The 23532-nt window shown below is 41.7% G+C and overlaps 1 protein-coding gene across 7 annotated transcripts in view; it reads left to right on the forward strand.

Moving 5' to 3' along the window:
- ATXN2 (ataxin 2) overlaps positions 1–23532 on the forward strand; it is a 97698-nt gene that overhangs the window by 72913 nt on the left and 1253 nt on the right. For 3 of the 7 annotated variants that reach the window (XM_045845214.1, XM_045845168.1, XM_045845223.1), the window contains 9 exons: positions 1452–1515; positions 2105–2257; positions 2616–2682; positions 10072–10256; positions 10825–10957; positions 14882–14935; positions 19455–19600; positions 20260–20487; positions 22704–22872. In XM_045845214.1, the coding sequence (XP_045701170.1) occupies positions 1452–1515; positions 2105–2257; positions 2616–2682; positions 10072–10256; positions 10825–10957; positions 14882–14935; positions 19455–19600; positions 20260–20487; positions 22704–22872 (1199 nt within the window). The remainder of the gene's footprint in view (positions 1–1451; positions 1516–2104; positions 2258–2615; positions 2683–10071; positions 10257–10824; positions 10958–14881; positions 14936–19454; positions 19601–20259; positions 20488–22703; positions 22873–23532) is intronic. The other 4 variants (XM_045845178.1, XM_045845205.1, XM_045845187.1 and 1 more) reach the window with 4 other exon arrangements.

A 23532-nucleotide genomic window follows, 5' to 3' on the forward strand; every position in this document is an offset into this window, starting at 1 on the left:
TCCCCTGGGTGCTAGGTACTGGCTCTGTTGCTAGGAGTACGAACTGCCACCGTCAGCACAAGAGAGGAGGAGTATCTGGTGTCCCTACTTGGAGCTCAGCATTTTCTGTCAGAAACAATGTTTTAGTTAATGGTTAGCTTTGTTAAAGTAGACTTAATTTCACACATCTATTATATCAGAGGAGGGCCCCCAAAACCTGGAATTATCTTCTGGAGGGCAGGCCCCTTGTAGTACAGGCTTCTAGGTGGGTGTTCTAGGAAGCCATCTGCATTAGTGTACGGACTGGCATTGTTGAGAGAGGCTGTGTTCGGCTTCAATAAAATTTTTTCTGGAGACTCAACACATTTGCCTATTCATGATGGGTGATTTATGAGCACATCTGCCCACACTACACTGAGTGTTCAACAGTTTTTGACCAAAAATGGCATGACCCCCATGCCCTACCCTCCCTATTCACCTGATCTTACCCTGAACGAGTTTTTTTTGTTTCCCTGGGTGAAAAAAGTCCTCAAAGGGAAACGTGGAAGAAGTCACACTAACAAAAAAAATGGCAGAAGCGCTAAAAGGCATCAAAATCGACAAGTTCAAAAACTGTTTTGAGCAGTGGAAAAAATGTCTCAATAGGTGTATTGCATCATATGGAGAATACTTTGAAGGTGACTGAAGTTTAAACATGTAAGAATAGATACACAATTTTTTTATAAATAAATTCCAAGTGGTTTTGGATCCCCCTCATACAAGGATGGGCAAAAGGAGGTTAAATTACCAGCCATCATTACCTTAAAAGATAAATCATAAGTAAGGTTATAAAATAACAAAAAGACAAATACAATAATTAATAAATCATAATATAAGAATGTACTCAGAGCTATAAACCTACTTTTGCTTACCCCTGTATTATCAATTAAATGGACCTTTATGGGCTAGCCACAGAACCCAACTTAAACACCATTGATTTATTTGTTATGGTCCCCTACAGTCCAGTTACAGCTGAATTTTTGGAATGCAGCTTGTTAATGAGTTGGAGAGTACTTATTCTTGATTTGAGGCAAAAAAAAATTGTATTAGTTAACACTTTTTTCTAAGGTATGTCATGTAGGATACACTTTGTCACATTAAAAAATAGTGCATGCAAGAAATTGGTTTATTGAAGATTGCATTTCAGGACATTTTATAAGGAGCTACTACTGTCTTTTCAGTTAAAGTATCTGTTGATTGCCTATGAGAGAAACATTATGTATTATACTTTAAAAAAAAACTTGTCCTTTTTTGGTCAGTCTTTATCAAATTAAGGAGTGATGTGTGTATGTTAATGAAGTGGATCAATGATAGTGAGGATTGTTATATATGTTTAGCAATTTTTAAAAAAATACTGTCAGGTAAAGGAGACTTGAGAGACACATAAGTTCCATTCAGCTTTCACTGGCCTTTATATTTTTGTTCCGATTTAGGCAAGTGAGGAAATCAACATTGAACCCCAATGCAAAGGAGTTCAACCCTCGTTCTTTTTCTCAGGTAAATTTATTTCCTCTTTAAAGTAATCTAGTTTTTAAAAAAATAAATTTATTAGTAGTAGTAATACTTTTTTCATACCTGACATCTAAATTCAGTTATACTATGCTAAAACGGCTTTCAGTTCCCTTTTCTTATGGTTTCCTATGGTCACTAATGAGCATTTTTGAGCCAGAGGAGAGACCCTTGTGTTGTCATCAGGAGTGTACCATCTGGGGCAAATCTCTCGGCCTTTTTGACTCAGACTTTGAAGAGTCTAGGCGGGCTGTCAGGTTCATAGTCATGCTGTTGTTATCTATTCTACTGAATTTGTAAGAAAATAGGTTATTTTTTAATTTTTTAAAACACTTTCAAGTTTCTTAAAAGTCACAACTACTATTTTTAGTAGTAGTATTGATTATTGGCAAAATTTAACTTTCTACCAAAGCGTTTTTCTCTTTTATTTGACATGTGTGGTTTATTTTCTGTAAGACTTTTCATTAAAAGGGACAATTAAAAACAAATAAAACTTAGAAGGATGGGGAAAATTAGTTTTCAAGTTACAATAATAGTTAGCTTTTCATTTTAAGAGAGTCTGTGTTTGTCTCTATAGCCAAAGCCGTCCACCACCCCGACTTCGCCTCGCCCTCAAGCACAGCCCAGCCCGTCCATGGTGGGCCATCAGCAGCCAACCCCAGTTTATACTCAGCCTGTTTGTTTTGCACCAAATATGATGTATCCAGTCCCAGTGAGCCCAGGCGTGCAAGTAAGTCACAGCACTTGATGTTCTTTGCTCACCTGGTTATTTGTGTTTGACAGTAGGCACTCCGTAAGTGTACAGTGGTTTCAGGCAATGACGATGTAACAGAAGTGTTTGAAAAGGGAGGGCGTGAGGTGGTGTCAGTGTAAGGACTGAATCTGAGAATGGTTTCTGGTGAGAAAGATGGTTTAGACTTACTATAGTTTGGGGTTTGTCCTTCTAGCTGTGGGTGTTTTAAATTTTTTGATGACTCAGAAAATCAGGAATACCTCAGGGTATTCTAGCAATATACAACTGAGAGAGTGGTAAAAATGTGTTCTTATTGTCCTGAGAGCCTAATCTATTTTTCTTTTATTCCCTCAAGCCTTTATACCCTATACCTATGACGCCCATGCCAGTGAATCAAGCCAAGACATATAGAGCAGGTAAAGGTGAGAATAATCCTGCCTGTGTTTGCTTGTAGTCTGCATGCTGCATGAATGAGTAACTCAGTTTATAATGAAGAAATGCTTGTGGTTCAGCCTGGACTTTTGATGACCCACATATTACATGAGGTATTCAGATGCATTTTTTATAAACAAAACGGGAGGAGTACTTGTCAGTTGTGACCGTTCAAGATCTTCAAAAACAGTAACTGACTTTTGAAGTTTTCAGTGTTAAATTTGAAAAGAGGGTTTGCTAAATTAATTTACCAAGGTTCCTGACATTCTTATTTTATACTGACATACCATTTTCCTCCAAAGCCCAGAATTTCTTTTAAAGCAGAGGGTAGTTCCCTTCAGAAATCATCAAAATTCCACTAAAGGGGGTTTTCTCGCCTTAAAAAAAAACACAACCATAAAACACCTGCAGTATCATTATTGCACCTTAAAGAATTAATAGTGCAGTAGCTTTCTAATGTGGTAATCCCCCCATCCAGTTTGGCTTTTTGTGGTTTCAGTCAACCGGGGCCTGAAAATAAAAATGTAAAATTACAGAATTAAACAGTTCATAAGTTGTAAATTGTATGCAGTTCTGAGTAGCGTGATGAAATACTGCACTGTCCCATTCTGTCTTGCCTGGGACCTGAATCACCTCTTTGTCCAGCGTGTCCGTGTTGCATATGCTACACGCCCACACCCATCACTAGTTGCCTTGTGACCTCTTCTGGGTTATCGGGTCGACTAGCATGATATCCGTAGTGTTTGTGTTCGAGTCGGTCTTATTTTACCTAATAATGGCCCCAAGGTGCAAGAGTTAGTGATGTTGACAACTTGAATATGCCAAAAGGAGCCATAAACTGCTTTCTTTTATTTTCTTTTTAAAATTTTTTAAATATTTATTGATTTCAGAGAGAGGAAGCAGGGAGAGAGACATAGATTTGTTGTTCCATGTATTTATGCATTCATTGGTTGATTCTTGTGTGTGCCCTGACTGGGGATTGAACCCACAACCTTGGCATATTGGAAAATGCTGCAACCACTGAGTTACTTGGCCAGGGCTAAAGTGATTTCTTTATGTGAAAAGGGTGAAAGTTCTTAACTTAATGAGGAAAGGAAAAACTTCAGGAACAAATCTTGTATCTGAAATTGTGAAATGGGAAGATGTGAACAGAAAATGTGTTGTGATCGACATGTTGCACCAGAAAGCATTCACTCTTTTTTTTTTTTAAGTCAGCTTTTTTTTTTTTTTTTAAAGATTTTATTTATTTATATTTATTTTTAGAGAGGGAAGGGAGGGGGAGAGAGAGAGAGAGAAATATCAATGTGCAGTTGCTGGGGGTTATGGTCTGCAGCCCAGGCATGTACCCTGACTGGGAATCGAACCTGGGACACTTTGGTTCCCAGCCCGCGCTCAATCCACTGAGCTACACCAGCCAGGGCTAGCATTCACTCTTTACAAAGACTTTAGCAAGGGGACTGCTGTATTTCAGTGTGCATCTTCAAGAGTTATACTCTTTTTTTAAAAGTACATTTTATTTTTTTATTTACTTTTAAGATTTTTAAAGATTTATTTATTTTTAGACAGAGGGGAAGAGGGGAGGAAGAGAGGGAGAGAAACATCAGTGTGTAATTGCCTCTCATGTCGTCCCTCCCCACCCTCTCAGGGTCCTGGCCCACAACCCAGGCATGTACCCTGACTGGGAATCGAACTGGTGACCCTTTGCTTCCCAGGCCCATGCTCAATCCACTGAGCCACAGCAGCCAGGGCAAAAGTATATTTTATTGATTATGCTATTGCAGTTGCCCTATTTTTTTTCCTCCTCTTTATTCCCCTCCACCCTCCTCTCACCAGCTCCCCCTCCCCCTTAGTTCGTGTCTGTGGGTTGTTCATATAAGTTCTTTGGCTTCTCCATTTCCTATGCTATTCTTAACCTCCCCCTGTCTGTTTTGTACCTACCAGTTATGCTTCTTAGTCCCTGTACCCTGTACCTTAGTCCCTGTACCATTTTCTCACCACCCCCCTCCCCACTGATAACCCTCCATGTGATCTCCATTTCTGTGATTCTGTTCCTGTTCTAGTTGTTTGCTTAGTTTGTTTTCATTTTTATGGGGGTTTTTTTAGGTTCAATTGGTGATAATTGTGAGTTTATCATTTTAATGTTCATAGTTGTTGTGATCTTCTTTTTCTTAGATAAGTTCCTTTAACATTTCATAAAATAAGGGCTTGGTGATGATGATCTCCTTTAACTTGACCATGTCTGGGAAGCACTTTATCTGCACTCCCATTCTAAATGATCACTTTGCTGGATAGAGGAATCTTGGATGTAGGTCCTTGCCTTTCATGATTTTGAATACTTCTTTCCAGCCCCTTCTTGCCTGCAAAGTTTCTTTTGAGAAATCAGCTGATAGTCTTATGAGAACTCCTTTGTAGATAACTGTCTCCTTTACTCTTACTGCTTTTTAAGATTCTCTTCTTATCTTTAATCTTGGGTAATGTAATTGTGATGTGCCTTAGTGTGTGCTTCCTTGGGTCCAACTCCTTTGGGACTCTCTGAGCTTCCTGGAAGTCTTATTTCCTTCCCCAGATTGGGGATGTTCTCCTTCATTATTTGTTCAAATACATTTCCAATTTCTTGCTCTTCCTCTTCTCTTTCTGGGACCCCTATGATTTGGATGTTGGAACGTTTAAAGTTGTCCTGGAGGTTCCCAAGACTTTGCTTATTTTTTTGAATTCTTGTTTCTTCATTCTGTTCTGGTTGAATGTGTATTTCTTCCTTGAACTGCTCCAAATCGTTGATTTTAGTCCTGGTTTCCTTCCTTCACTATTGGTTTTCTGTACATTTTCCTCTATTTCACTTTTCACAGCCCTCACTTTTTCCTCTCTTTTGTGACCATACTTAACCATTTCTGTGAGCATCCTGATTACTAGTGTTTAGAACTCTGCATCTGACAGGTTGGCTATCTCTTCATTGCTTAGTTCTATTTTTGGAGTTTTGATGTGTTCTTTCATTTGGGCCATAAATCTTTGTCTTGGAGGCACAGCTATTACCTAGTAGACTTAGGTGTTCACCAAGGCGGGACAACCCACATTGCTGCTTTGTGGTACTGTAAGTGGGGGAGGGGTCCGAGAGGGAACAGTGCTGCTTGCTCAGCTCTTCAGCAGCTTTCAGTCACTTCCCCCACTTTCCAGAAGCACATTGTGACCTTCTGGGGCTGATTCCCAGGTGGGTGGGTTGTATATGTTGTGGGACCTTGTGGGTCTCTCCAACAAACTCTCCTGTGAGGCTGGGAGTTTCTCCTGCCACTGCAACCCCCACAGGTTTTTATAGCCAGAGGTTTTGGGACTTCTTTTCCCAAACTGGAACCTTGGGTTGTGTGGTCTGTCTCACTCCCTAGTTGTTCCTCCCGGTTTATTTGCACACAAATGTGGGACTTCCCAATCCTCCAGCTGCCGCCTTGCTGCATGTCCTCTCTGCCCCAGCTGCCCCTCTCTACCCCCCTCCTACCAGTCTGAATGAATGTTTCTTCTTCAACTCCCTGGTTGTCGAACTTCCATATAGTTCAAATTTCTGGCAGTTCTGGTTGTTTTTTGTTTTTAAATCTGTTACTGTCCTTCTTTTGGTTGTGAGAAGAGACAAAGTGTATCTACCTGCACCTCCATCTTGGCTGGAAGTCTGTACTCTTTCTTTTTAAAATCATAGTTTAATGGTACCATTATTCACACCTGAAAATATCAGCAATTATTTCTTGCTCATCAAATATCCAGAGTACAAATTTGCCTTACTGTCTTACACATTTTTTTAATAGTTGGCTTCTTGAACCATAATCCAAAGTCCATGCTGTTCATTTGATTGACAGTAGCTCTCTTAATAAGTCTTTCTGAATTTATAATTTTCCCTAGAGTGTTTTCCCTTAACATTTTATATAAATTCAGCTAATTTTTTCCTGTGTTCTTTTCCATCATCTCAGTTTTGTGGATTGCATCCTGTGCTGTTTAAAGTGACCCTCTGTCTCTTTATAAACTGATATTAGATAAGATTAGGTTGTATTTTGTAAAAAAAACTTAATCTAGACTGTTTCATGGATAGTGTGCGTATTTTCATTAGGAGTCGTGTGATGTCTTGTCATCTCTTTTTTGTGACAGCAGGAGTAACCTGACCAGGCATTCCCTACCAGTCCCTCCGTGTTGGTTTTAACGGCCCTTGATGACCGATGTCCAGGCCTAGAGCCATTATCTCATTGAGTTGCACTTCATGACAGCCTCTGTCATCCTTCCTCAATTGTTAGCTGGAATATTTCTATTAAAAAAACTACCTTGTTACTGTGAAGTATAGTTTGTGCAAGAAAGACAACTAAAATGCCTATCATTTATAAGCAGTTCTCAAAATAATGAGTTGTTTTCTTACTATCCTCTAAAAAGGGTTGACTGTTGAGGGCATTTTATTCTATCAGTAGGGGTTATGGATTTTAACATTTCAGTTTGACAGTTGGCATTTTTATTAGCATCACATTAAATTTTTATAAATTAACCCAGGAGAGAAATGCTATCTTTATATTGTGCCTTCTTATCTGAGAACAAATTATGCTTTTCCCTTTGTTTAAATCTGCCTGTATCTTCAGTAACGTTTCTGAGTTTCTCTGAAAAGTTTGTGTGTTTCTTCAGTTTATGCCTTAGATATTTTCTTGTCTTGTTAATGTAAACTAGGGTCACCTTTTCCATTGCATCTTCCAAGTAGTTATTTACAAAGTAAGTTCATGAAGTACTGTATATAAAGGTTATTGCTCTCTTTATGTTAATTTTGTATTCTGCCTCTGTTCTCTGTGAAATAACAAAGTCAAAGGACTTGCTTCTGAAATGCAACCATGGATTGTATAAGGCATGTCTTCCCTGCATGGCGGTAGGGTCTTTGCACAGAACCACCTCTGTCTTCTTGGTACATAATGCAATGTTATCTTTTTTGCAACCTTTGAGAAAAATGGAATTGTGTTTGAAAATATGCCAGAGTTAGGGACTTGTCAAAGCAGAATTTCTTAGCCTTGGCACTATTGATATTTTGAGACAGATATTCTTTGTGCAGTGGGGTGGAGGGGTGTTCCCTGTGCACTGTAGGATATTCATTAGCATCTCTGGCCTCTACCCATTAGATGCTGGTAGTAACCTCTCCTTTCCCCATTTGTTTCAACCAGAATATCTCCAGACATTGCCAAATGTCCTTTGAAAGGCAACATTACTCCCAGTTTAAAACCATTGACATAATGAAACAGCTGAAGTATGGTTCATTAAAACTGTAATTTAAGTAAAGACTAAAGTAGATTCAATTTAGGAAAAAACATACCACCGTGAAACCACGTATGTCTCTGTATATGTATGTGTGTGTGCACGTGCATAGAAGATGGTCTAGAAGGCTGCACAGTGGTTGGTTTTGGAAGAGAATATTATGCAGATGTTGGAAGGGTAATTTTATATTATTGAACTTCTTATCTTTTTAAAAAATATTTAATTTATTTATTTTTAGAGAGTGGGGAGAAAGAGAGAAACATCGATCAGTTGCCCTCACACGCCACCAACCAGACATGTAACTCAAGCATGTGCAGTTGAACCAGCAAACTTTCAGTTTGCAGGATGACACCCAGTCCACTGAGCCACACCAGCCAGGGCTGAACTTTTTAGCTTTTAAGATTGTATTCAAGCATTTTTTGGTAACTAGAATTTTTAACTTTAAAAAGGGTAATAAAGTTTTGGCTTGTTTGACTCAGTGGATTGAGTGCTGGCCCACAAACCAAAGTGTTGCCAGTTTGATTCCCAGTCAGGGTACATGCCTGGGTTGTGGGCCAGGTTCCCAGTAGGGGGTGTGGGAGAGGCAACCACACATTGATGTTTCTCTCCTCTCTCCCTCCCTTCCCTTCTCTAAAAAGATATTAAATAAATAAAATCTAAAAATAAAAAAAGATAGTAAACTTGACTAGCATTTAGAGTTTGTTTTAATGTGATAGACATAATGTGTATCACAAGAAATGATAGTGAATAAGTTAAACTCGTTGAACTTATATATTTTTTAAGAATTTATTTGTTTACTTTTTAGAGAGAGGAGATACTTTAGTGTGAGGAGATACACTGATTGGTTGCCTCTTGCACACCCCCAGCTGAGGTACCTGGCTGGCAACCCAAGCATGTGCCCTGCCTGGGAATCGAACCTGTAACCCTTTGGTTCGCAGACCAGTGCTCAATCCACTGAGCCATACCAGCCAGAGCGACTCAGTGAACTTAATCAGACAGACTTTCATTTGATAAAAGTGATGCTTGATTTTGGGGTGTCTTTACTAAAAGGAGATGGTTTTTTGATGTGAGGAATCTCAAGATTAAATTCGGAAAAATATTTACTGTATTGGTTTCTTCTGTTAAAAAGCTTGCTTTTCTAAGTAAATAAAACAGTATATAACGGGCTTTCCTAACTTTGAACAGCAATTAGTACATTTTTAACAAAGAATTTCAAATATTTAAAGTAACCAAATTCTATCTCTAAACTAGCAGCTACTTATATACTTCTGATGATTTTATGAACATACTAAGTTGTTACACTTTCTTGTGCCTCATACCTGATGTAAGCAGTGGTTTATGATGCCTTCCCTCCAGTGGCTTATTTAATATCACACCATAAACTCATCACATAAAACAGTCGGTGCTATAATAGACATGCGAGGAAAGGGTACACAGAGCTTGCAGCTAGCTCTTTTGGGGGAAACTGGAAAGAACATTATAGAGAAAATGACATTGGAGCAAAAATCTCAATTGCAGCTTTAGCAGGGGGAAGACTAGAGCAGAATCTGTGTGGACATAAAGTAATTTTTAAAAAGAGCTATTTGGACACCTGCTACATGATAGCATGTGGTTCTGTGTTTGAGAAAGACCAAGACATGATTGGCGAGTTCAGTGGTGGAAAATTAAGAAAGATGGAGTTAAGGTTAATGTTGGGTCTATTTTGGCTTTTTTGTTGTACATTTATTTTTCTTTGAATAAACTCAGTGCCTTTAGCAGGTGGCATGATTTGGTGTTACAAAACAGGGATTATCTGAGAAGTAGTCTGAAGGAAACGTTTCATAGGTTGATCCAGTTTGGCGGTCATCATAAAGGGGGTCTAAGGAAGTTGCTTTCAAGCTGGCTCCTGAAGAAAGAGTCAGAATTATTAAAGCTGGGAGTGGGGAATCGGTGTTTGGGGCTCAGGAATAGCCTGTGTATGGGAAAACACCCAGAGTGGCCGAAGTAGTGGTGGGGGCCATATGACACAGCACTGGAGAGACAAGCAGGAAGGTCAAATCCTGCAGCGCCTCAGGGACCATGTTCATGCATTCGTACCACAGAGATGCTGTTTTCTCATACGAAGTCATCTTTTTCTGCAGTACCAAATATGCCCCAACAGCGGCAAGACCAGCATCATCAGAGCACCATGATGCACCCAGCCTCAGCAGCAGGCCCTCCCATTGTAGCCACCCCACCAGCTTACTCCACACAATACGTTGCCTATAGTCCTCAGCAGTTTCCAAATCAGCCTCTTGTTCAGCACGTGCCACATTATCAATCTCAGGTAAGGCTGATAGGACCTAACTCACCATTTTTGTTCCATTCATATAACTTTTAATTTTTTTAAGACTTTTATTTATTTATTTTTAGAGAGGGGAAGGGGAGGAGAAAGAGGGGGAGAGAAACTGCAATATGAGAAATACTGGTAGGTTGCTTCTCGTAAGCACCCTGACCCAACCAGGAACCAAACCTGCAACCCAGGCATGTGACCTGACTGGGAATCAAACCAGTGACCTTTCGATTTGTGGGACAATGCCCACCAATAGAGCCACACTGGTCAGGGCTAAATAACTTTTAATTTGAACTTTAGTAGGTGTTTTTTTCTTTATATCTGCACTTTTTAAATTCTGTGATTGATAGCTAAGGATTGGGAAGGCGGTTTTAAATATTGTATTAGAAGGTTGTTGATTATTTTAAGTATTTCAAAAGAAATAGCCAAGACAAGGTTTAGATTTTTCAGAGTTGTTTGTGAAAAAGTGGACACTGTGGAGTTAAAACATCTCACTAAAATCTGCTTGAGTGAGTCTGTGTGGTATTTGAGTGTTTTCTCTTTATTTTCTCTTTGAACACAGCATCCTCATGTCTATAGCCCTGTAATACAGGGTAACGCTAGGATGATGGCACCAGCAGCACATGCCCAGCCTGGTTTAGTATCTTCTTCAGCCGCGCAGTACGGGGCTCACGAGCAGACGCATGCAATGTATGGTAGGAAGCACTTGCTTTGTCTTTTTTAGTGTGTGACTGGCAGTTCTTAATTTGTTTTAAAGCTCTGAAAAGATACCCTTTTTAAAAATAACTTGGCCTTCTATGACATTGAGGGTAAAGAAATTAAAGAAAAGATGGACCCATTTCTATCTCTTACCTGCTTTTTTAAGTCTTTGGCTAATAATTACTTCTGTTCTGAAAGTCCTCTGTTCAAATGTCTCTCCTTTAAGTAAGTGTAATGATGTGTGTAATAGAAACCATCTTCTTTGGAGAAAGGTATCTCTTCACCTCTTCTCATCAGCGTTGTCATTTGGCGTGCCCTGCACGAGGCCTGCAGGGAAGCTCTGCCGTAATGAAAGCATTCTCCAGCACTCCCCACCTCTTGCTCTGGAGCTCACTGGTGTTACATAGTCTTACTGCTATTTTTTATAATGTTACTGTTTCCACATCATGCCGTATTTTAAGGGGTCAAAATTATGTAACAGATCTGCTTTAGACATTTACACTTTAAGTATAAACAGTGGTAAGATGAAAATGACTAGTATTGTATATAAAACTAAATGCATATAAGACTAATTAATAAGCAAAAATTACATCTTAATATTATAGGCAGAGAACTTTGTATAGGTCAGTTGAGCAACTGTCTGAAGTTCTAAAATAATGTGGTTTTCAATGTTGAGAATTTAAAACAATTCCATTTATATCTTGTATAATATGGAATTCATGTATTTTCCCATGTTTATGTTTTTAAAATGCACCTTTATTGCCATTTTTATTAAGATGTAGGTTTTGTGTTTTGCTTTGCCGAGAGCAACTGCACTGACATTTAGGATTTGGCATTTCAGTTTTTTGGAGTGAGAAGAGAGAGATTTGAAAAGAATGACCACTGTGAGAATGAAATCACAGTTACATGTAACTGCATGGACATTGTATCTTCTAAAACCCCTTTTAAACTTTTTGAATGACGGAGAGTGTAAAGGTGTTTTAACTTTAGATAACAGTTTCTGACATTAGTAGGTGAGCAAGAATGAGACCCAGGCAACAACACTTGCCCTTCCTGTCACCCGTCACCCAGCGTGTCCACTTTGTTCCGGGGCGGGTGGGGCGGGGGGGTCCTGCCCACAGGCTCCCTGATCTCACAGAACGCTGAGGTCTGATTTTAATTTCCTACATGATCACTTCAGACTTTGCATTGTGGGTTATGCCCTTTAGATAAAAATGATGTAATTACTACATTTCTTTCAAGAATATAGTCCAGTCCTGGCTGGAGTGGCTCAGTGGATTACGTGCCAGCCTGTGAACCAAAACGTCACAAGTTTGATTCCCAGTCAGGGTACGTGCCTGGCTTACAGGCCAGGCCCCCAGTTGGGGGCATGCAAGAGACAACCAGTAGATATATCTCTTGCACATTGTTGTTTCTCCTTCTCTTCCTCCCTCCCTTCCCATCTCTCTAAAATAAATAAATAAATAAAATCTTTAAAAAAAGAAGAAGGAGAATATAGTCCTGGCCAGGAACTCAGTTGCTTACAGCATTGTCCTGATATCCCAAAGGTTGTATGTAGTTTGATGCCCAGTCAGGGCACATACAGGAATCAACCAGTGAACACATAAATAAGTGGAACAACAAATCTCTCTTTCTCTCTCTCCTCAAAATTCAATAAATTAAAAAAATATACTGACAGACTGATTTGACTTATGATTTTGGTTATGATCTCCTGTCATTGGCTTGTCCTTAGTTGTCTTCACCAGGACTAGGTATGTATGAAAAAGCACCATTGATTCCTCACACTGGCTCTTAAGCAATTTGTATACATTTCAACAGTTTTTTAGTTTGCTAAAGGCTTAGGTGAAAAGTTCATTATGATTGTTTTATATTTCTGGTGAATACATCATGATATAATAAATGGAAAAACAATTATGTATTTCCATTTTCTGGCATACTCCTCTTGGAATAAGATCTGAAACTCGTGAGCTAAAACTTCCTGGCTTTTAGGGAGCAGCTCTTGTGCACCCGTGGTTTTGAGGGTTTCTGGTGATGCTGTGATGTTGAGCAGGACCTTTTTCCTCGGTGCCAACATCTGGCTTTGTCTTTCGGACGGATGTTCATTGGTTTGAAACAGCCTCACCGGTTTGAAACAGTCTGTACAATAAATACTGTTATTTGAGGCACTAGTGGTTTTTATAACTACTTTCCCAGAACATTTCATTTGAAAAGCACTTGACCTTGGGCCCTAAAGTACGCTCAAGTATGGGTAAATAAGAAATGTTGCAAACAAAGCGAAACACTGGACTTAATTTACTAGTCATCAGAGCCAGTTCTTTAATGCCAGGAGAAAGTTACTCAACTAAATATGAATGACTCTCCTGCAGTTTACACAGGTCGTATTTAATTGATGTCTGTTGACCAGGGCTGGCTAGAGCAAGGCTGTGGATTTAGTATGATTTTTGCTGCTTACTTGAGGTTCATACCTTAAAAACAACACTAGAGAATTACTTTATTCTTTGCTGTCATAAACCATAATTTAATCTGCTAAAGTAAATTCACTAATATGTCAGTAATTTATTTTAATTATTTTAGATATTCTAAATCCTACTTATGCCAAATATAGACAAATTTTTTAACAAATGTAGACAATTTTAAGTACATTATTTTAAACTAAGACAAAACTGTTGTGTAGAAATGATATACTAGTAGGGTAATGATATACTCATCTCCCTTGAACAGTTTATGTTTTGTTTTCTGAAAGGAACCAAATACTTTGAGTATGAATTGTTTCTTTTTAAGCTACATCCTTTCTGTAGATTTTAAAAGCTTTTTATGTAAACAGAGGAATATGCACCCAGATGTTGGTGACAATTATGTCCCCTTTTTGTCATTCATTCATTGATGGGGTCATAGTAAAGGCTTTGAGAATAGAAAGGACCACTAATGTCTGCAAAATGAGAGACTGATACTGTTTTTGCATTTTTGGTATATTTAATATAAATATGCTAACAGATTACCGAACAGTTTAATTATTAGGAGATACATGTACACATTTTGAGAGCTATCTTAGAAAGGACTTTGATCGCAGACTTCATCTCTTTGACCTTAATCTGACTTTCATCATTGCCTTTGCACCCTCCCTCCAAGAAGTCACTTTTTCTTCCCTCCTTCACATCTAGTTTTCTAATCCATCTGCTTCATTTTATGGCAGTGGTGTTCTCCCTTTCAGAAATAGTAATAATGGAACTTTCTCTATATAAAGCCATCAGGAAGAGTTAGATCTAGAATCTTCTTCGATTTGTTTTTGGTAGTTAAATGCAGGTAAATTGGAAAAGAATTAGGCAAAAAGGTTTAAAACGGCACCTATTACCCCTCCCCCCAACAACATCTGGTAACGTTTGGGTGCGTGTCCTTCCAAGTGCGTGCAGACACACACACACCCCTGACGCAGTCATTTTAGTAAAAACAGTGTCGCCCCCATGTTTGATATTGCTATGATTTCTGAGTTTTCGGATCCACTACCAGGTGCCTGATAAATATCTTACAGAATAATGACATATTAATAGTGATGTGCAAAATTGTTTGTCTTTTGGATTAAACTTGGTAAATATTATTGTGGTACATTTTTGGTATCAAGGTTAATCAGTGCAGTGCCGTGTTGCTCTGTTTATTAGATAATAATTTTATTCCTTTGTTTAAGCAAGTCAGCCTGCAGAACTTGACACTCCAGTGCACAGAAGAAAAGTGTCTTTTCGTTCAGCCCTATCTTACTTAGTTTTTTGTAGCAGTGTTTAAAGTGCTTGTCATCTCTTGTGAAATAAGAATTATGAATTATGCATGGATACAAAAAGAAATTACTAAATATGTCAAACTTTCCAGAAAATTAGGAAAATGCAGACCTCAAAAGGCTAATTTACCTTTCTATTTCCCAAATTCAGCATGTCCCAAATTACCATACAACAAGGAGACAAGCCCTTCTTTCTACTTTGCCAGTGAGTTGGGTTTTTTATACTAATTTTAATTAAACAGTAAAACACTTTTTAAAGAATACATGTTAAGGGAGTAGACTTGTTGAGCACTATTTTCCTGTGCCAGACAAAATTATTAAAAATATATCTGTAAATAATTCAGAGTTTTAAAAAAGAAAATACAACCCAGCTTAAGAAAGCTGGAGTTTAAAAATTGAGTTGTTTCAGAAATCAATTTTTGCATACCAAGCAAACATGTGACTTTTGGAAATGCCTGATATTTTCCTTATGTGAGACGCTTTTCCTAAGTAGCCTTTTTTTTTTTTTTAACCAAGCCACAAACTTAGTATAAAAAAAAAAAACTTAAAAAAGTTAGGTTTTTTAGTGTCCTGGTAAGAAGTTTATTCTTCCCAGGATGTTGAATTGAATAGGGTTGAAAAACTAAGGGAGAAACATTTCTGTCTTTTTAGTCTTTGCATGACTGAAGGTTTAAAATATTTGGGTCTAAGCAGGAAAGCATGGCCTACCAGAGATTATCTTGGCAACCCCGGCCCTCTCTCACCACCAGTGGAAAGGTAAATGATCGCCCCTAAAGGCAGAAAGTCTGGACAGAGCTTTCTTTTGGAAATGAACTTGTAAGGTGTGTTTTCTCTATTTGTAGGTCAGTTTTTAAATAAAGCTGGTCATGGGCTTTTGGTATTTGAATAGGAACAGTACTAACTTGCACAAATTTGTTAAAAATTTATGCCAGTAATGTGTCACTTTATGTGAAATACTATATTCTCAAGGACATTAAGGATTAAAATTTTATTTTAGAGACTAAATTTTGAGTTATTTTTGAATGACTCACTGTCTGAATCTACTCAATGCCAGGTTTACATTTTGATTTAAATTTTCATTAATTATGCCATGACTTGGTATCCAAAAATAAGTGTATCAATATTATTTATGTGGTGCTAGGAAATGTTAACAAATTTAATCCTTTAATAGATACTCTTTAAAAAGGAGTCTTGCTGTATATAAATACTATTAAAGGGAAACTATGTATGTGATATAGCACGTAAAAGACAGTGTCAGTAATTCATTTTTTTATGCACTCAATTTGAGGTCTCAAATGTAGTTACCCTCACCATCTTACTGTCTCTGTTAGTTTTGGAGTCATTTCCTGGTAAGCAAGCTGAAAAAAGGTCCTTAATCATCACACCTAAGCATTAACTGCTTTAGTACAACTTCCCTTAAAAATGAGCATCAGCACCTTTTAAAAGAAACCAACAACAGGGCTGCTGTTTGTAATGTAATTTGCTGCTCAAACTCCCCCTCCCTTGCCCTCCCCCCTTTCTGAGCCATTTGCTCGTGGTTTGGTCGAGTTGTCTTCTACTCCCCTTTGGAATAGTTTTCAACTGTCACTCTCTCCATTTTTTTTCTAAATTTAACATCAGATTTAAAAGTTGGAAGATTTTGTTTTGCTTTGTTTTCTTTTTAAAGCTTTGCAGTGCTGGTGATCCCTCATAACTTGTGCATCCAAGGTCAAAATTTAAAAATCTACTCACTAACTAAACCACACAGCTTTATGGACTGAATTGACTTCAGTAAGATCATGGCTTAGGAAACTATTTTTGGAATGTGGTTAGGAGGATTTAAAAAATCCTGTATTTAGACTTTTAAGCATTTATTTCCAGGAACACCGCAAGTAGGAAAGAAACTTCTGGACAAGGTCTGGCCAATACCTCTTTGATTTGCTTGACCTAATCCAGGTTTCATGAAGGCAAATTAAGTTTTATAAACAGAAGTTTAACTGATGAATAGCTAAGTGAAACTTTTGACAAAAATTGCATTTATCGTTAAGTCTTGAAGTCTTGAGCTAAATTAATGAGTGTATGTAATAAAAGTGGTTAAATGATCCACTTCTTAAAGATCGGAACTTACTGCCCTTTGCTCTCCCCTTCTTACTCCAATTCGCTTTTATTTTTTCCTTGTTTACTCTATATTGGTTCCTTCCTCTTATCTCTCTTCTTTCCTTCCAGCCTTTTAATTTTCCCTCTTTCCCACCTTTTTTTGTCTCATTATTCTGGCCTTTCAAGGAACCAAACTATATTTTATTGTTATTAGTATTGACTTTTAATTAGCCAGCCATTACATTTTTGTATTTGAGGAGGAAAAGTGGTTCCTGGACAATGTACTTGCTTTATGTCTCTTAAGCAAGAAGACGAACAAAGGAAAATATTTCTAATTAGCTAACTTAAATTTTATTTGCTGCTTAAGAACTGTATATTACGTCTGCTTAATTTTTTTTAATAATACATTGTAGTTTACTGATGTTTAGAGTAGGGGAAGGATTTTTTTTTATCTGTTACTTATTTTCTTAATACTTTGGTTATAAGATAATTAAAAGTGAAATCTAAACTTATTAGTGCAAAAATTTCTTGAACAAATAAAGTTTTAAAAAATAGAACCCTGAGATTCTCTACTCTATGAAACCTCATAAATGGATTGTGGGACTTGAGAATTGCTTTTGCCCAGGTTAGCATTGCTACAATGAAACTTTTAAGAAGCATGGAGACAGGGAATGTTTTAATACTGAAGGTGCGAAAATGAAGGCACACGAATGACTCTGGACACCACTGTCCAGTAGAATGTTCTGTGGTGACGGAATTAAACCACTTTCTGTGGTGCCGTCTGACCATCCACCAGCTACGTGTGGTTGACTGTTTCAATCACTTAAATTTGAGAGATAAGTGTAAGATTTTTATAAGAATAAAGATTCAATATTTATGTCAAATGTTTCAGACTAAGTCATTGCCTAGACAGTTCGGGGGGTCTGAAAGTTTACGAGCGTGATGGTGAAGAGTGGCCTTCCAGTGAGCCAGTGACGTAGAAGTCTCTGCCTGCTTTCCCAGACTCATGGCCCAATGAGTCTAGCGCAGTTAGCACATTATGTTTTCTAGCTCCCAGGCTGTTTTCTGGGACTTCTTAAAAACACCCAGAGAAATATAATACTTTACACCAACTATACTGAAAATTTTTAAATGAAAATTACTTTTAAAGTGAAGAAAAACCACTCACGGCCGAGTTGCCACAGTTGTCCTGTGAGTACGTTTCAGTGTGTATTAACTCGCACGAGGTAGGGAGATTTCCCGATGTCGGAGTGCAGGTGCTCCCTTTGTTTAGTCTAATCTGGGCATTAACACCCGCTGTGGCATTGGCAGTGGATGCACAGGTGATCCTAGCACTGACTCTTTGCCTTGTCCTTCCCTCTTTTAAAAGATACACAAGGTTAGGGAGATAGCGGTTGGGCTAGAGCGGTGGTGGCCCCTGGCCCTGCAGTTCTGGGCATCGCAGAACTGCTGTGTGTGCCCAGCCCTCTGTGGGACACTGACGTGGGACTCATCCCCCAACTCGGATAGTCATTGGCAGCCTCGCCCTCTAGACTGCTGTAGTTAGGGTGCCTGGTCCCAAAGCGGTGCTTGCTTATCTCCACCAGCCCCCTGTAAGTCTGTATACATTCGGGCTGAGCTTTTTAAGGACTTGAGCAGTGACTGGAGAGAAGGCTGAGTCATGGGCTGCTGGAACAACGACCTCAGCTAATCGCCCCGCTGCCGTTCGTTGTGTAGCAGTGTGCTGTTGACAGTCACTGGACACAGTGCCCCATCTTTTGATTCTGTGCTTTTGATTCTGAAATTGCTCTTTTGGGAAGACATGAATACATGCATTTATACCCAATCTGCCTGATTTATACCAAGGTATGGTCCATGCTGAGATTCACAAAGAATTGGCTTTGGGTTCTTATCTTTAATGAACATGTTGTTACATAAACTGGCTCCTCATGTTTCCTTTGAAGGTACTATTACTAGTAAAATTCTTTCTAAAAGCTGAGATGCTTTTGGAGAGAGTTCACTTTTCTACATGGTTTAGATAATTCTATCAACTAGATTTTTATAAAGCAAGGTGAGAGATCCTGAAACAGGGAGAGCCCAGGTGGCTTCTGTGATAAGCTGAGAAAAATTGTGGTCATTGACCCTGAAGATAAGACCTTGACCTTGCCACATACCTGATCCAGTCCCTTATCCCCAGACCCAATATACTGTGTGCCCATGGGACACAGCGCCAGCTCCAGGGCAGTAGCATGGTGAGGTTAGCCAGATGATGGCCTTGAGCTAAAGTGTGAGAGCGAGAGAAAGTGTGTGTGTGTGTGTGTGTGTGTGAGAGAGAGAGAGAGAGATTGTTTGAAGTGTTTATGCCTATGTTACCTTTTCAGGAAAACCTAGTTGTTATGTTGAGTAAATTTAAACTAATTGGATTTTAATGTAAAGTATATAGCTGTGTTATGTGAATAAATGCTAATCTAATGTTAAGAAATAACATCACTTATTTTTTTATGAAAAATGATGGTCTAAATGGAGCTAAATATAGAGATTGGTGGTAACAGCATAAGTTAGGCCTTGAGCCTCAAGAAACTCAGCAGACGGGGCTGTCTCAGTAGTAGAGGGGCTGTTAGCATCGTCACGTGCCAATTGTACACACTGCATTTTTTCTTCCACTTCAGTTTCCACTGGCTCCCTTGCTCAGCAGTACGCACACCCTAATGCTACCCTGCACCCACATACTCCACATCCTCAGCCTTCAGCCACCCCCACTGGACAGCAGCAAAGCCAGCATGGTGGAAGTCACCCTGCACCCAGTCCTGTTCAGGTAAGGAGAGACTCAGAGGCCTTCAGGCATCGCTGCTGCTTCTCCCTGCCGAGAGCTCCCTGCAGGCGCCAGGCAGAGGCCAGGCACCAGCCAGGCACCGCATGGCCAGAACAGCTCACACAGCCTCCCGGAGCGGAGCCGTCACGCGGCTCTGCGGGCTGTGGCCCCGCGGCTGGTTTTAAGTCACAGGAAGACACATGTTAAGAATAAGATGACTGAGTTCTGGAAGCATCAATAATGAAAAATCTAGTTTCACATAGAATGAGAAATTTGCTTGGGACTTTCTTTCCATTCCTAATAGTTGTATGATAAGTGTTTTTTCCTATTAGTTTCTTAAATCATTGCCCGAGGTAGTCAAGCGCCTCTGGCGTCCGTCAGTTCCCTGGGGCAGTAGTCTTGCCTCACGTCTGCTCGGTCGAGGGCTGGTAACTGCCGGGCTGAGAACGGGGCGTGTACCCCAGAAAGGAGGTCTCTGAGCGGGTCCCACCCTGCTCCGACCACCCTGTACATCCTCTGTGCTTGCTGTCGCCCCCCCATCTCAGGTGGGCCCGGGGGGAGCCTGCTTCCATGCGCAAAGCTCAGCTGTGTGTGTGTGTGTGTCCCTCAGCTACTTTTCAGTGAAGAAGTGGTTTTCTTAACCCTCTCCTGTCACTTTGCAGCACCATCAGCACCAGGCCGCACAGGCGCTCCATCTGGCCAGCCCGCAGCAGCAGTCAGCCATTTACCACGCGGGGCTGGCGCCGACCCCACCTTCCATGACACCTGCCTCCAACACGCAGTCGCCACAGAATAGTTTCCCAACAGCACAACAGACCGTCTTTACAATCCATCCTTCTCACGTTCAGCCGGCATACACCACCCCACCCCACATGGCCCACGTACCTCAGGTAAACCAGCTTTAGGCAACTTTCTGTAAAGACCAGGCAGAACGTGAAGGTTACCAGATAAGCAGCAAAGAGCCAGATGCTCTCCAAGCTAGGAAACCCTGTGTGTGATTTGCCTGTCTCCCTTTTCCCGCTCAAATACATGTGATCTGGCCCTACATGGATGTTCGTGTGGTTTTGTAACGGGAGCAGTGAAGTTGCTGAATGGGCAGTCCTGTAACATCTCCCGGCTGGGAGTGTGTAAATATCTGGGACTTCGGAATGCAACCCAGCCCTCCTTTCCTTCCTGTGTCTGCTTCGCTGTGTTTAAATAGCTTCACTGGGAGAGAGATAGATACATGTATATATGTATGTATGTATGTATGTAGACATACATATATATGATCTCTCTCATGCGCGCGTGCACGCACACGCACGGAGTGTGTGGCAGGGAGGGCGGACCGGACCAAGTTTTAACCCTCGGACCGCCCTGGGCCTGTCAGCTCGCACGTTAGTCACGTGAATCCCGGAGGAACCTCTCCTCTCGTTCTCTCTGGTCACCCGCGCATCTGCTTTGACTGCGTGTTGTACTTCTTGAAAAGGCTTGGCCTTGTATGTTGGGGCAGTATAAGGAGAAGTCAAAAGCACCCAGGTTTTCCTGGTCTTCTTATCGAGCAGCCCTGGGTGCACTCTGGAGCTCACCCCCAGTGTCAGCTGCTAAAGGGGGAACGGTGTGGTGGCCATCTCGGTGGCTGCTGTCTGCATCAGCGACTGACGCACGTCCAGGGCAACCCTGGGCCGAGGTGGACTGTCTTAATGAGGAGTTGGAGCCGCACTGGAGTCGGGCTCTAACGCTGTCCGTGAGGCCCGCCCTGGGAGTGTGGAGGGCGAATCTGTGGTATATTCGATGTCTCTCTTTGCTGCTTTCACAACAGCATGTAGGTGGGTCTGAGCTAGACTGCCTTGCTGAACTACATGTCACGTGACACAGCGTGCCGCTGATGCTGTGGCGTGGTAGGAGCTGGAGGTGCGACTCAGTTGGCGCTCTCAGGTGACCTTGTCCGAGTTCCACAGCTCCGGGAGGCTTCGGTAGTGTGGCGCACCGCAGTGGGCAGTTTGCTTTGGATGGCGGGGAGGGTGCTGGTTCGGTCAGGCGTGGGTCGGCATGGGTCGGCCGAATCGGGAGCTTCCAGAGAGCTGGGGCCCTGTAGGTGTCTAGCCGTGGCCGGTGGCCAAGTGGGTACGTGAGTTTACATGTAGGTTGGGGTTCCTAAAAACCTCGCTTTTGTGTTCTTGTGCTGAAAGAGCAAAATGGATCAACACAGGGAAGCCCAGGTATGCCGTGGGCCCATGTGAATATATAAGAGAATGAAAAATAGCATTTCATCCAAGGCTTACCATGGTGTGGAGTTGTGCATGGTGTGGGAGGCACGGAAATGGCTCCTCCTGGCCTTGCCACGTCCCTGCAGAACTGAGGTCTGCCTGTCTGGGATGGCAAAAACCTTCCCAACCCGACAGTGAGACCAGGTTGAACTCACTGTCGCTTGGTACAGGGACAGTGGGCTGGCCTGGGTTCCGTCTTATTGCTCCTCCCTGTCTCACTGGAGGCATTCACTGCATCTTTCTCCTGCTGCTGCTGCATCAGCATATCTTCTAGCAGAGTAGAGGGGTGAGCCTCTTCTCTCATTGCCCTGACTCACTCTTCACTGAGGGGCGCTGGTGAGCAGGCAGGAAGTGGAGGGGTGGGCATTGGGGGCGAACAAGGAGAGTATCCAGAGAACAGAATTTGACAGTCCCTGCCCATAAGGTAACGATCTGCTTTCTGTCCTGTGTAAACCTTCTTCGGGCCCCACAGGGAAGCCAGACTCGGAAGCATGATTGCATCTTGCCTCTTTAGTGGAGCGCGTGGCCCTGTGGCCGGGGTCCGATCTTGGTGAAGACCACACGCCGCGCGTGGCACCCAGTGACCAGGAGCGCTGAAGGCTAGGACGCTGCAGCCCAGGCTTCACCCGGGCTCCCCAGTGCCTGCTCCCTCCACCTTGCAGGTCGATCTGCCAGAGGGCAGAGCGTGTCTGTAGGTCAGCTGTGCTCTCCTAGGGAGTGTCCCCCGAGAAAAGAGAGGGCCCCAAGGGCCACTGTTGCCCTTCCCTGAGAGCCCCAGCCCCGCGAAAGGAACACAGTTGACATGTTGTTTAAGCTGGAGATGTTGCCTGTATGCGTAAAAGAGCTCTCTGTTTCAGGCTCATGTACAGTCAGGAATGGTTCCTTCTCATCCAACTGCCCATGCGCCAATGATGCTAATGACGACACAGCCACCCGGCGGTCCCCAGGCCGCCCTCGCTCAAAGTGCACTACAGCCCATTCCAGTCTCGACAACAGCGCATTTCCCCTATATGACGCACCCTTCAGGTGAGGCGTGTGTGTGCAGGGGCCGCCGGGCACCCCAAAGCATTCTGCTCGCACAGGTCGAGTGGCAGGCAGGGCCAGCGCTTCCAACCCCGCATTTGAGAGCTAGCGAGACCCGTCAGTGTGCGCAGCAGGGACTGCGGCAGCCAGCCAGCGTCAGGGCCGGAGGCTTCCGGAGCCGAGTCTGTGTGTGTTCTGCCGGTACAGGGTGTGGCTCGAGGAGCAGCGGCGGCGGCAGCAGCTGTGGGGCTGATGCACGCCGAGGGCTCAGTTGGCCTTGTTCATGACAGGTTGGGCAGGGCAGCGTCTCCTTCCCGAGTCCCAAAGTCTGACTGGGGGGCGACCACCAGGACAGTTCGATTGTAGCTCTGGAGAAAACTCCTGAGGAGGGAGTGCTGTGCGCGGATCGGTTTTGAGAGTAGTTTAGCTCCAGCTACGCCCAGACAGGGAGAGAAGGCCGCGATGGTGCTCTAATACTGATGGCTGCCACGGTGAGGTTTCAGTCTGACCTGTTCCTCTGAGAGCAGTGCTGGTTCTTGGCTAGCATTTGGGGAGGGGGTGTGGTAAGGCCTGTTTTTCTACCCCATGAGCAACAAGTCTTCTGGGAGTTTTATCTGAAGTGGTTTTATGTCTTATTGGTTTGTTTCCACCCACCCCCTCCCC

The sequence above is a fragment of the Phyllostomus hastatus genome, unplaced genomic scaffold, assembly GCF_019186645.2.
Source record: "Phyllostomus hastatus isolate PE091 unplaced genomic scaffold, TTU_PhHast_1.1 phas_contig_1162, whole genome shotgun sequence".
In the NCBI taxonomy this organism is placed as follows: domain Eukaryota; kingdom Metazoa; phylum Chordata; class Mammalia; order Chiroptera; family Phyllostomidae; genus Phyllostomus; species Phyllostomus hastatus.